The sequence below is a fragment of the Melospiza georgiana genome, chromosome 9 (assembly GCF_028018845.1).
Source record: "Melospiza georgiana isolate bMelGeo1 chromosome 9, bMelGeo1.pri, whole genome shotgun sequence".
Classification (NCBI taxonomy): Eukaryota; Metazoa; Chordata; class Aves; order Passeriformes; family Passerellidae; genus Melospiza; species Melospiza georgiana.
The window spans coordinates 30,063,452-30,075,171 of record NC_080438.1 but is presented as its reverse complement, the minus strand read 5'-3'; the positions used below and the strand labels follow the sequence as shown (position 1 = coordinate 30,075,171).

The following is an 11,720-nucleotide window of genomic DNA, read 5'->3' as shown; positions in this document are numbered from 1 at the left end:
CCCTCCCAGTGCCAGGCCTGCCATGGCAGGGACACCTTCCCCTGTCCCTTGGGCACTGCAGGGATCCAGACACTGTTACCTTTTGGGAGCAGACTCTTTCCAACACACTGCAAAGCTATTTCCCTAAATTAAATCATATTGGTTTTTTCCCCCCTTTCTGCTCTGCCTGTTTGCTGTATTTTTCTGCCAATGTGTTTGAAATCACCCCCTGGAGAAACCAGAACACCCAAGGCTCTACAAACCCTCAAAGCCCCGATTTCATTCTTAATTAGCACAATTACACAGCCCTGGTGTGCTGCACTGGCTGCTTTCTGCCCACAATAATCACAGTGAGCTCTTCATTTGGATCTGGATCTTCTCACTCCTTTAATTTCCCCCTCACCCTGTTCTGATTGAGCCAGGAATGGCAGAAAACTCCGCAACTTCTTTGACTCATCATTAAAATGAAGTTGTTTGGAAAAACCCGGCAGACATGGAGGGGAGAGGATCATTTCATGTGGTGGGAATGAGGACAGGAAGAAAGGCCAGGAGTGTTCAGAGAAACAAATGTGGATTATTTTGCCCTGAAAATCCCCAAACCCAATAAAACCAGAGGGCAGGAAAGAACAGAGACCCACGTGGCAAATTAAGACACTCTATCACCCACCTCAAATCCTGATCAGGGCTGACAATAGGAGAGGCAGAAAAGTTAAAAGTGAAATTATCAGCTGCCTCAAAGCCCTTGCTGAAGTGCAGAGAGCTGGGGAGCAGCTGAGGCCCCGGAGATAATGGAGTGTAAATCCAGGGATCAAAGGAAACCCAGGAAACCCTTCCCTGCTGTATCTGGGCCACAATGAGTCCTGGCCACAGCTCCAGGCCAGCCACTGCTGCATCATCTGCTGTCCCTGGGCTCAGGGGGGAATGGGGATGATTCCTGTCTGCAAAGGGAATGGAATTATTCCTGTCTGCAGAGGGAATGGAATGATTCCTGTCTGCTGAGGGAACAGGGAACACAGGGATGATTCCTGTCTGCAAAGGGAATGGAATGATTCCTGTCTGCAATAGGAACAGGGAACACAGGGATGATTCCTGTCTGCACAGGGAACAGGGAACACAGAGATGATTCCTGTCTGTAGTAGGAACACAGGGATGATTCCTGTCTGCACAGGGAACACAGGGATGCTTCCTGTCTGCAATAGGAACAGGGATGATTCCTGTCTGCACAGGGAACAGCCCAGAGCTCATCCCAGCTCAGCAATGTGGGTTTTTACATCAGTGTTGTACAGCAATTGTTTTTACAGCAGTGGTTTTTACATCCACAGCCAGTACAGAAAACAAATCTCAATATTTTCCACCAGAGAAGACACAAATCTCCATCTGTTTCCTCACCTGGTCACAAGTGAAATATTGATTTTCTTCCTGCTTCCCAGAGCTGCTGAGGAAGTCAATCCATGGCTTCCCAAACTATCCATGGTGTGAGGGGAAACATCCAGCCCTGTGTGACTCCCAGAGGGAGCAGCTTTGTCACCAGGCACCAGAACAACCAGAGGTTGTCTGCTGTGCATAACTTGTAGTTTTAAACAACTCAAACTTTCTATCTCTGGGGTGTCCGCCTGGTTTCCCAGATAAATCCCAGTTTTTCTGTGCAGAATAAATCTCTCCTGGCAGGAACTGTTAAAGTGTCTCCCTTTATCCAAGCCTTTTGGACATTTAATGGCTCTGCAGGTCCCTGCTGTATTTCAGCAAATGCTGATGACAAATTCCCTGATAAAACAAACAGAAACATGGAACAAATCCTACCTGGAAGGTGCCCCTGGGCCCTTATCCTGGAGGGAGACACAGCAGCACCACCAGGGTTTGTTATTCCCAGGAATTCTCATTCCCATGGCTCTTTCCTACCCTGTTCTCTGCTCTGGCTCTTCAGGAATTCACAAATTCCTCCCTGAGGTTCCAGCTCAGCCTGGAGCAAAGGAGGCTCAGGGGGCCCTGGTGGCTCTGCACAGCTCCTGACAGGAGGGGTTTGGGATCTGCTCCAGGGAATAGGGACAGGAGGAATTTATTTCTTTATATAAGAAAGAAATAAATTTGGGCCAGAGGAGAGTCTGGGTGGAGATTTTGGAAATTTGCTTTACAGGAAGGGTGGTCAGACATGGGCACAGTGGTGCTGATGTCTTGTGCAGGCTGCCCTGGAGCAGAGGCTGGGCAGAGTTCCAGAATCAAGCAGGGATTTATTCACAGCATCTCCTCCATGGACCCACCTTGGGCAGCACCAGAGTCCAGCCAGGGCTGCACCCAAGATGAACCAAAATGGCCCCAAAATGCACGGCCGGGCACGGGCTCTGTCCCTGGGATCAGCTCTGCTCCATTTGCCCCTTGCAGTTCATTGTCCCATCCCAGCTTTAGCCCAGGCAGTCCCACCCTGCTTGTTTTTCTCTCTCCAGCCCACGGGGTTTGTGCTCCTGGGCTGAGATTTGGGTCATTTGTCCTTGGTGCCCAGCTGGAGCAGGAATTGTTTTGTCTCCCTGCTCTGTGCACAGAGCTCAGCATCCCTGAATGTGAGCCCAGACCCTCACACTAAAGCAGCACAGAGTGTGGAAATAGAAAAACCAAACCCTGAGGCATCACTGGAGTCCCCATCTCTGGAGGGATTTTAAACCCCTGTGGATGTGGCATTTGGGGACATGGGGCAGTGCTGGCCCTGGCAGTGCAGGTGGGACAGCTGGACTCGATGACCCTGGAGGATTTTACCCACCCCACCCTCATCTTCCTCCCAGTTCTCTCTCCACCTCTTGGTGCTGGGGCTGCCCCATCCCAGGTGCAGGAACTGCTGAGCACAGGCAGCTGAGCTCCCATTAAAGGGCATTTTTTCCCACGGATGGGATGTTTTGCCCATTCCCCCATGGCCACCCCAAAATCTCAATCCCAGACTCCAGCACTGCCCCTTCCATGGGGACCCCTCCCATGGCTCTGCCTTGCACAGCTCAGGATGGAGCCAGCACTCACCGAGGGGGATTGGGAATCCTTGTGGTCCCTGCTGCTCTAAAACATTATTGGGTTTTTGATAAACTCTGGAAATGCCCAACAACCCCACTGGACTTACAGAGATATTCCCCAACAGATCCTGCTCCCAGCACCACTCGTGGTTCATAAACCCACATGTTCCTCAGAAATCTAGCAGAGGTTTCTGCTTTTAAATTCCATTAAAAGAACCCAAATTCTCCACACAGCTGAAGGTTTCGGCACTGCAGAATCTTCCTTTGTGTCTCAAGGTCAAAATTAATTTACCAAGAGCTGCTGTTCCCTCTGCAGGAGCAGATAAACCACAGGGTTTAGGGTAAAACTCAGCAAATTAGGGCCCAGAACCAGCCCAACACCATTCCCAAATGTGTTGCACTGTTAAATGGGAAATAAAGGACACCACAGATGCTTCCAATAATTCCAGTTCCGAGTCAATTTTCCCTTCTTTGTCTTAAAGAGCTTTTGATGTGCAGCCCCAATATTGTGTCTCTCTCTGTTTTTAATAATTTTCTATTACCTCAGCAATATAAACTGTCCTGCAATGAGCTGAACTTTAATCTGGGGGAGATGAAACAGGCAGAAATATCATGGGCTGGAGAGTGACCAACTTGGAGGCAATATTCTCTCTCCTCCTATAAAAGGTAGCCCACAGCAAGATAAAAAATTGCTGCTTGGATCGCACAGACGTCACATCTCTGAGAGGCTCCAGGCCCATGGAAAGGGAATTTTCCCATTTTGTCCATGATGTTCTGCAGCAGAACCAGCTGCTCATTCCACCCCCTGACCACAGAACCCTGAATTCATAAAGAAACACTGGTTAAAATATTGTAACACACAAGAAAGATTCTGTCAAATTTTTCTGCAAATGAAAAATTGACTCTTTTTTTGTCTAGCGGTTCTGAAAAAAATATTGTGTTGTTTGTGCAAAAAATGTTCTTTAGAGCAACTCTGTCCAAACGTCTCAGAACTCTGCTTTGTAACCCCTGTGCTCACAGCAGAACCACCTGGGAGCTTGGGCTGCACCATCAAATCCCTGAAATCTAATGGGATAATGGGAAGGAACTGTGCCCTGGGAGGGGCTGGGATGGAATTCCCAGAGCAGCTGTGGCTGCCCCTGGATCCCTGCAGTGTTCCAGACCAGGTTGGAGCAGCCTGGCACAGTGGAGGTGTCCCTGCCATGGGATGGGGTGGGATTGAAGGTCCCTCCCAAGCCAAAGCCTCTCCCTTGAATCCCTGACCCCGTTTGGAAGAGGCAAAGCCAAAGCTCAGGCACCCCAAAGAGGCGGAATCCTGCCCCAAAGCCAAATTCCTCCTGCTGAGTGTGCAGGAATGGGAGCCAATGGATGTGGGAGGTGAGCCCACAGTGCAGAGCCTTGGATCCAGCAGGAATTTGTGCTTGGAGTGTTCTCCTGGCAGGCTGGAGCTGGGGCTGTTTCAGGGCTCTCCTGGTGAACACAGACCACAGGACAAGGAAATGGGATCGGGATTCCCAAACCTTCCTGGAAATCCTTGTTCCTGCAAAGCAAGGCACAGATTCCCTCCTGACCTGATCCCTGAATAAACACAAACCCTGGTGGGTTCTGAGCTTTCCAGCCCTCATTTCTGCACAGGCAGCTCTGGCCCTTTCCTCTCCATCCAGAGAATGCAGAATTCCAGCCCAGCCTCTCCTCTCCTCGGTGGGAACAAAGGATCCAAATCCCCATTTCAGGCTCTGCCTCAGTGGTCTTTACCTCAGCAAATATTTATTCTCTTTCACAGCAACACAAGCAGCCTGGAGGGGACGAGCCTGTCCAGGCTGAAGGCTCAGTGAGCACCGTTTATCCAGAGTTTTATTCCCACTCCTCCAGAGCTCCCATCCAGCCAAGGCTGCTGCATTTCCCACAGCCCTGGCTGTGCTCTCTCCTCGAGGAAGGAAGGGATGATGATTTAGCATCTGGAATATTCCCTCTCCCCTTGTTTGCCACAAAGCCAGCTCTGATCCCATGCCTGCATCCCCACCTGAGCAGTGACTCCTCATTTCTGGCAGAATTTCTTTTCCTTATGACCTCACCAGTTCTGCCTCCCTGCCTCACCTCCCTGTGCACCAGGTGTGAGCCAGACTGTGATTTCACCTCACAATTCCCACATTTCCCAGCTGAGAGGGAGGGAGGGCAGGGAGAGGTCTTCCCAAGGCTTTCCAGGTGTGCTGCTCAGAGCTGCTCCCAAAAATACCTAAAAATACTCTGACCTCAAGGACCCAGCTTTGAAATAAAGGAGAAACCTCAAACTGAGCCTGAACTGTTTGAACATAAAACCACAAAGTGTGTGAGGGATCATTTTATGATCCCACTGCTGCTCCTGAAGGATTTGGTTATTCCTATTTGCTGATTAAAGCCAAGGATGCTTGGCTGATAGCAGCTCAGCCTCCCTGGAAACAGGGAGCCAGGGATCCTTCAGGAGGGAGGAAATGCCGACGTGTTTGTGGCAAAACAATGTTTTAATAAACAGCAGCATAAAATAATCAGTGTTTAATATCATCTCTGGCACGTGAAATACAAAAATGCACATATCTCAGTTATAAAATAGCCTTTGTTATTACATTTTTTTTTCTCATGCTTGCCTAATTGAAATGCCCGTAATTAATAACTCAATCATCAAGTAATACAGTGATTAAACGCATGCAGTGAAAACAAAGAAAGATATTTGTATAAGGTAGTGGCTGAGTATCACCATAATATATTTCAGGAACATCTACATCAGGGTAAAAATCAAAAGAAACAGCCCCAAGATATAAAATGCAGAGATGTATTTTCACTTCTGCTGTACAAAAACATCATCACACTTTTGTGCAAAAAAGATAAAAATAAAGTCCTATTATACAACATTGTCAACTGAGCAAAAAGATTGGTTTTTGTGGACAATAAAAATATTATTCAGTACAAAAAAAGAGTCTGTGGAAAACGTACCGTACACAGCACGTGTGTAACTCATTAAAGTGGTTTCAAATGAAGAATCTCGATTGGTTCTACCTGAATGGGTTTTTTAATGACACAAATGGTGCATTTCTAAGTGGAAAATCAGCACTAATTCACATTATTAGACACAATTGCTATCGATGGATTTGCTGCCTGATGGAATGTGAGCCTCCCCTTTTTCCAGGGTTACTGGAGTCAGAGTCACTGAAATGACACAATAAATATTCCTGGGAAAGCTGATTGTCATCTCTAAACTTGTGGTTTGGCGCTTTTCCATTACACAGTTGCATAGCAACAAAAGGATATAAAATTCCTGCTTGAGCGACTAGATCATGAAACGTTATCTTTGAAGAAGTTGATTCAGGTTCTGAAATTAAAGCCCTTTAATTTCATTTCCTTTAAGGCAATTCCTTAAGAGCTCCAGCTGTCCTCAGCAGCCAGCAGCAGATGAGGTTTGTAGACTGCGAGCTGGTAACTCCAGCATTTGTGCTGTCACATAAATGACATTTTTTGGTACGAATCTGAGCTCAGACTCCCAACCAAACCAAAGACCAAAATCCCACCTGAAGTAACTGATTCAGCTCTCAGATCACACATTTGAAACACAATCCTCGACCGCAACATTTACAAATATTTTCCCTATTGGCACTGAAATTGCACACCCAGATCTCCGAATCTTTGCATCTCCTAAAAAAAGAGACAAATATTAAAATATGGTTTTCAGTATTAAAAAAAAGTTCCCGTGATTCAAACCACGCTTCAAAAAGCTGTGAAAAAGCATCGGATAAAACGTTTTTATCTTTAAAAAAACCCCTCAGATTCCCTCTGCCCCTCTTTGAGTTGTTGGTGGCACTTGGGGAATCATGGCCAAGGCTGGGGATTCCCACCAGGAGGATCCATCTGGCTGTGCCTGCCCATCCTGGCGAGCAGTGAAACTTCACAGAAGACACTTTGCTGCGACGTCTGTGCAACGGCCAGAAAAGGACCTTCAATAAAATATCTGAATAGAGAAACAAACCCATCTCTGCTGCCCCCGCCGAGTCCGCGTCCGAAGGGTTCTCTGTACAAAGGCCTCGCGTATTTACAACTCGGCCGAGATCACCGACTCGTTGGGTCCGTGCACGCTGGAGTCCCCCAGCAGGGAGGACTGCTTGGAGTCCATTTTGTAGGGTTTCTGAGTTTTGCTGCCAAACACGGCCATGCCCATGCCGGCCGGGTGGCTGGGGATGGCCATGTGGGACAGCAGGGGGATGTTGGCCTCCTGGTTGGAGCCCGACGAGGGCAGGCTGGTGACGTGGCCCGTGCTGGTGGAGCCGCTGGCGCTGCTGGGCGAGCGGCTCTTGGGCGGGGGGCAGTGCTGGATCACCCTGGGCGCGGCCGGCGGGGCGAAGTGGGGCGCGGGGAAGGCGGCGTAGCCCGGCGGGATGGGGAAGCCGTTGATGGGGATGTAGCGCTGGTTCTGCGGCAGCGGCGGCGCCATGAACCCCGCCAGCTGCCCCTGCGGGATGCCCTGCGCCGGGAACATGTAGTTGGGGTACCGCGGGTTGCTGAGGTTGCTGACGGGGCTGGCGCTCAGCGAGGTGGTCTGCGTGGTGGCGTTGCCGCCCGAGGGGGTGGTGGAGCTGGTGTGGCTGGAGAGGCCCTCCCAGGAGCGCAGGCGCGCGTGGATCTCCTTGAAGCGCGGCCTGCGCGAGGGCAGGTCGTGCCAGCACTCCGTCATCAGGCTGTACATCCTGGGGGGACAGTCCTCGGAGCACGGCAGCAGCTGCCGCTTCCGGATCATCTCGATCACCTCCTGGTTGCTGAACCCGTAGTAGGGCTGGAGGCCAAAGCTGAATATTTCCCACAAAACCACCCCGAAGGACCAGATGTCGGAGTCGGAGGAGAACTTGCCGTACATGATGGCCTCGGGGGGCATCCAGCGGATGGGCAGCAGGGACTTGTTCTGCACCCTGTAGTAATCGGCCGAGTAGATCTCCCTGGAGAGCCCCAGGTCGGAGATCTTCACGTGGAGCTGCTCCCCGATCAGGATGTTGCGGGCGGCCAGGTCCTTGTGCACGAAGAAGTGCCCGGCCAGGTACTCCATGCCGGCGGCGATCTGCACGGCGATGTGCAGGAAGTCCCCGTGGTCCAGGCTGGACTTGACCGTGCCGTCCTCGTCACTGCTGCAGCCCACGTCCGAGTGGGGCGAGCGCATCACCAGGAACTCGTGCAGGTCGCCCTGGTTGGTGTACTCGAAGAGCAGGCACACGGGCTGCTCCTGCGTCACGCAGCCCAGCAGGCACACGATGTTGGGGTGGTGCAGCTCGGCCATCAGCGACGCCTCCTGCTGGAATTCCGCCCACTGCTGAGGGTTGTTGAAGTCCTTGAGGGTCTTGATGGCCACCAGCTGGGCGTGGTCCATGCCCGGCAGGTAGAGGTGGCCCTTGTAGATCTTCCCAAAGGCGCACTCGCCCAGCTCCTCCATGAAGCGCACGGCGGAGAGGGGCAGCTCCTTGGCTTTGCTCTGCGAGAGAAACACCAACAACGGGTCAGGGCTGAAAATGGCCTTTTTAAAGTGAAATCTCTTAGGACGTGTGGGAACCAAGGAGGAGGACACCGGAGCAGTGATCCCACTGGTGGCAGGAACAGCTCGAGGGACACCGGGATCCAAACGGGATCACCAGGATCCAAACAAGATCACCAGGATCCAAACAGACCACCAGGATCCGAATGGGATCATCAGGAGCCAAAAAAGGATCATCAGGATCCAAATAAGATCACTAGGATCCAAACAGGATTCAAACAGGATCAACAGGATCCAAATGGATCACCAAGATCCAAATGGATCACCAGAATCCAAACAGGATCACCATGCTCCAAATTGATCACCAGGATCCAAACCAGATCACCATGCTTCCAAAAGTAACAAAAAGAATTCCCTTCCATCCTCTCCACAAGGTCAGACACAACAAGAATTGGACCCAAACACACCCAGGAACCATCAGCATCTCAGCATTTGGCCTTGGGCATTTCTGTACTTCCAATTGAATGTGACTAATTTCAGGAATTGAGGCAATTCCCATGCTCTGAGAGGTCCATGCTGAAGTGTTTTCTGGGCCAGGGCCTGGAGTTTTAGCAGGAAAAAAATGAATTTTTTTTAAAAACCCTGTCCTTGTAGCCAATTTTCCCTTGACTTTGCTGTTAACCCTTCCAGGCACAGCAGAGTCTGTTTCTGTTCCATCCTGAAACTCTGACAGTGAGTTTCTCAAAGGAGAAAGGCAAACCTCTTAAACGTTTATTGCCCTTTGGTGTGCAGATATTCACTCCTGGGCCATAAAGAACCTGCATTATTCCCAACTTCCACTTGTGCTTGTAACACCCAAACCCACTCATTTAGGGCCCTCAGTAAATCCACAGGTAGTAATTTAAGGTTAATGAGTTTGGGATCTAGGTTCTGTAAATTAGTGTAAACATTGGCATTTGCATTCCTGAAATCATGCAAGGCCAGCTTTCCAGTGGCAATGTGGGAAAAAAACCTGACATTTCAAATAATCATAGAAAAAAGCAGTTTTGCATGAATTAATTCTAAATTGTATTGATCACTTATGACTTTATACAAACACTGCATTAATAATCATAATAATGATGATAATAATAATAATAATAAAGCCATTTAAGCAGGCAGCCCAGTAGACTGCACAGTGATGGCAGGAAATTAGCTATATTGTTGAGGAACAGATGGTTTATATTACCCAAATCCTTTAGGCTAAAACTTGTTTAGGTCTGGCATATTGTAAATTATATTTTAGTAATGAAAGTGAAATGACCTCTGTCTGACCCGAGCCTGGGCCCGTCTGTTTGAACCAACAGAGTGGAAAACTGGGGGAAGAAAATGAAGTCATAAAGTTTTGGCAGGAAGGGCTCATTTGGAGTGGAGCAGTTGTAAATCTGCTCGGCTTTTGTTTGACAAGTATTTGTCACACACGGGTGTCCAAAATGTAGGGAAGTGTAAAATACACAAGAGGCAGCAGGTCAGGGGCAAGGGAGAGGGAAATCCACCCCTTCCACCTCTCCTTCAGCTTCAGGACAAGATGTCCCTAATTTATTATGTTTTTGAAGGCAATTAAAACCCCTTAAAACTGGAGGAAATGCTAACATTCCTATTTATCCAAGCAAACAACTGCCTCAGTGGGAGCTCGAAGCTTAGACGTGTTTTCACCCAAAGCTGACATCAATTTTCAAAATAAGATTCCATTTCCTTTCCTTGAAAATATTGTTTGAAAGGCAATCAAAACACTGGAGACAGGGAGAGCTGGCTTTCCCAGTGGGAAAAATTGAAATTAGCATAAATAAAATGAAAATATTCCTGCAGCACATCACTTGCAAATTGAAAGGAAAGTGAATGGTCAATATTTGCAAATATTTCCAGGAATTTCTGCTTTCCTGTGCTGTGGAAAGGTGGGAATTGCATCCTCAATAAAAGGATGCTGGCATTCCCATTATCTTCAGGATTGAGCCCCAAATTCCCAGCAGAACAGGGACAAGAGGCAACCCCAAATTTAGTGAAATATTCCAGGAGGTTGCATGCAAGATGCAGTTTGGACACTGACTTTATAAAATTTTGTTTTTACTGCTACCAACATTTTGAGCCAAAACCACTCCAAGCTGTACAGGAAAGCTGGAATTTGGAACTTCCAAGGAAAATTAAGATACAAGTGTGTGTGGGATTGAGATACAGGTTTTCACTCTAAAAGAGCAAAGCCCACCAAATTCCAAATGAGCAAAGTCCATCAAGTTCTTGAAGAACCATAAAATATCCCAAGTTGGGAGGACTCCTGAGGATCAGGAGCCTTGGCATGGTGTGTGACACAGGGGAAATGCTTTTCCAGGGCATTCCTGTGCCTGTGGATGGAGGAGGCACCTCCAGCCCTGCCCTGGGTGCCACAGCCAGTTCTGCACATCCCACCAGGAAATAGGAACACAAAGTTGGTCACATTTCAATCAAAATGAATTTTAAAATTCTGAGATTCTTCCTGGGCGTGGGGCTGTGCTAAAGCCAAACAGCAGCAGCAGGAGCTGTGCTGCAGGCAGAGCTTTGAGGCTGTTTTGGACATTTCTGCTCTTAGCTGAGGGAATGGGGAAGCCTGGAAACCCAAGGAAAAAATCTTTCCCAAGGTGATTTGAGCTGAGTGAAAGGTGACAGATGAACTGAGCGCAGCCATGAAAAGCTCTCCTGAGGAAATGCTGAATCACATCTTTACCTGCATTACCTCTCACTTAAATGAGGTGTTGTGGAGATGCTTCAGGAAGGGCTTTCTTGCTTTATCCCACAAAAACTCCATTATTTCTCTAGAGACACTGACACACAGTGGTCCAGCACATGCTGCTGCTGCTGAGAAAACCCTCACAGAAATCACACAAATCCCAATCTGGAAACCCCCTGAATGCCTCAGTGCTGGGTTGTTTGAAGCATTTCCCTCCCTGCTGCAGGTGTGGGAGCAGAACTGAGGGTTTACCTTTGGTTTGTAGGCGTTGAGCATGGACATCTCCACGTTCTGCCCCCGCACGTGCTTGGGCTGCCTCTGCACTGGAGGGGACGAGGATTTCTGGTTGTTGCGACAGATGCAGATGAAGAAGAACAGCAAGGCTATGGCCAGGGGAATGGTGACACTTGGCACCAGGATGTACAGGATTTCCATTTTGTTCTTTTCCTTGGAATCCTTGTAATCTGGTTCAGAAAGGAAAAAGTAACCCGTTAACATCCCGCGGAGTCAAACATATCCCTGG

The 11,720-nt window shown here is 48.8% G+C and overlaps 1 protein-coding gene across 1 annotated transcript in view; it reads right to left on the bottom strand.

Moving 5' to 3' along the window:
* Window positions 1-7,032: 7,032 nt before the first annotated feature.
* Window positions 7,033-11,720, bottom strand: part of ROR1 (receptor tyrosine kinase like orphan receptor 1) — a 150,530-nt gene continuing 145,842 nt past the window's right edge. Inside the window, exons 8-9 of the mRNA XM_058030259.1 lie at window positions 11,450-11,661; window positions 7,033-8,457 (exon numbers count right to left, since the gene is read on the bottom strand). Coding sequence (XP_057886242.1) covers window positions 7,033-8,457; window positions 11,450-11,661 — 1,637 coding nt within the window. The remainder of the gene's footprint in view (window positions 8,458-11,449; window positions 11,662-11,720) is intronic.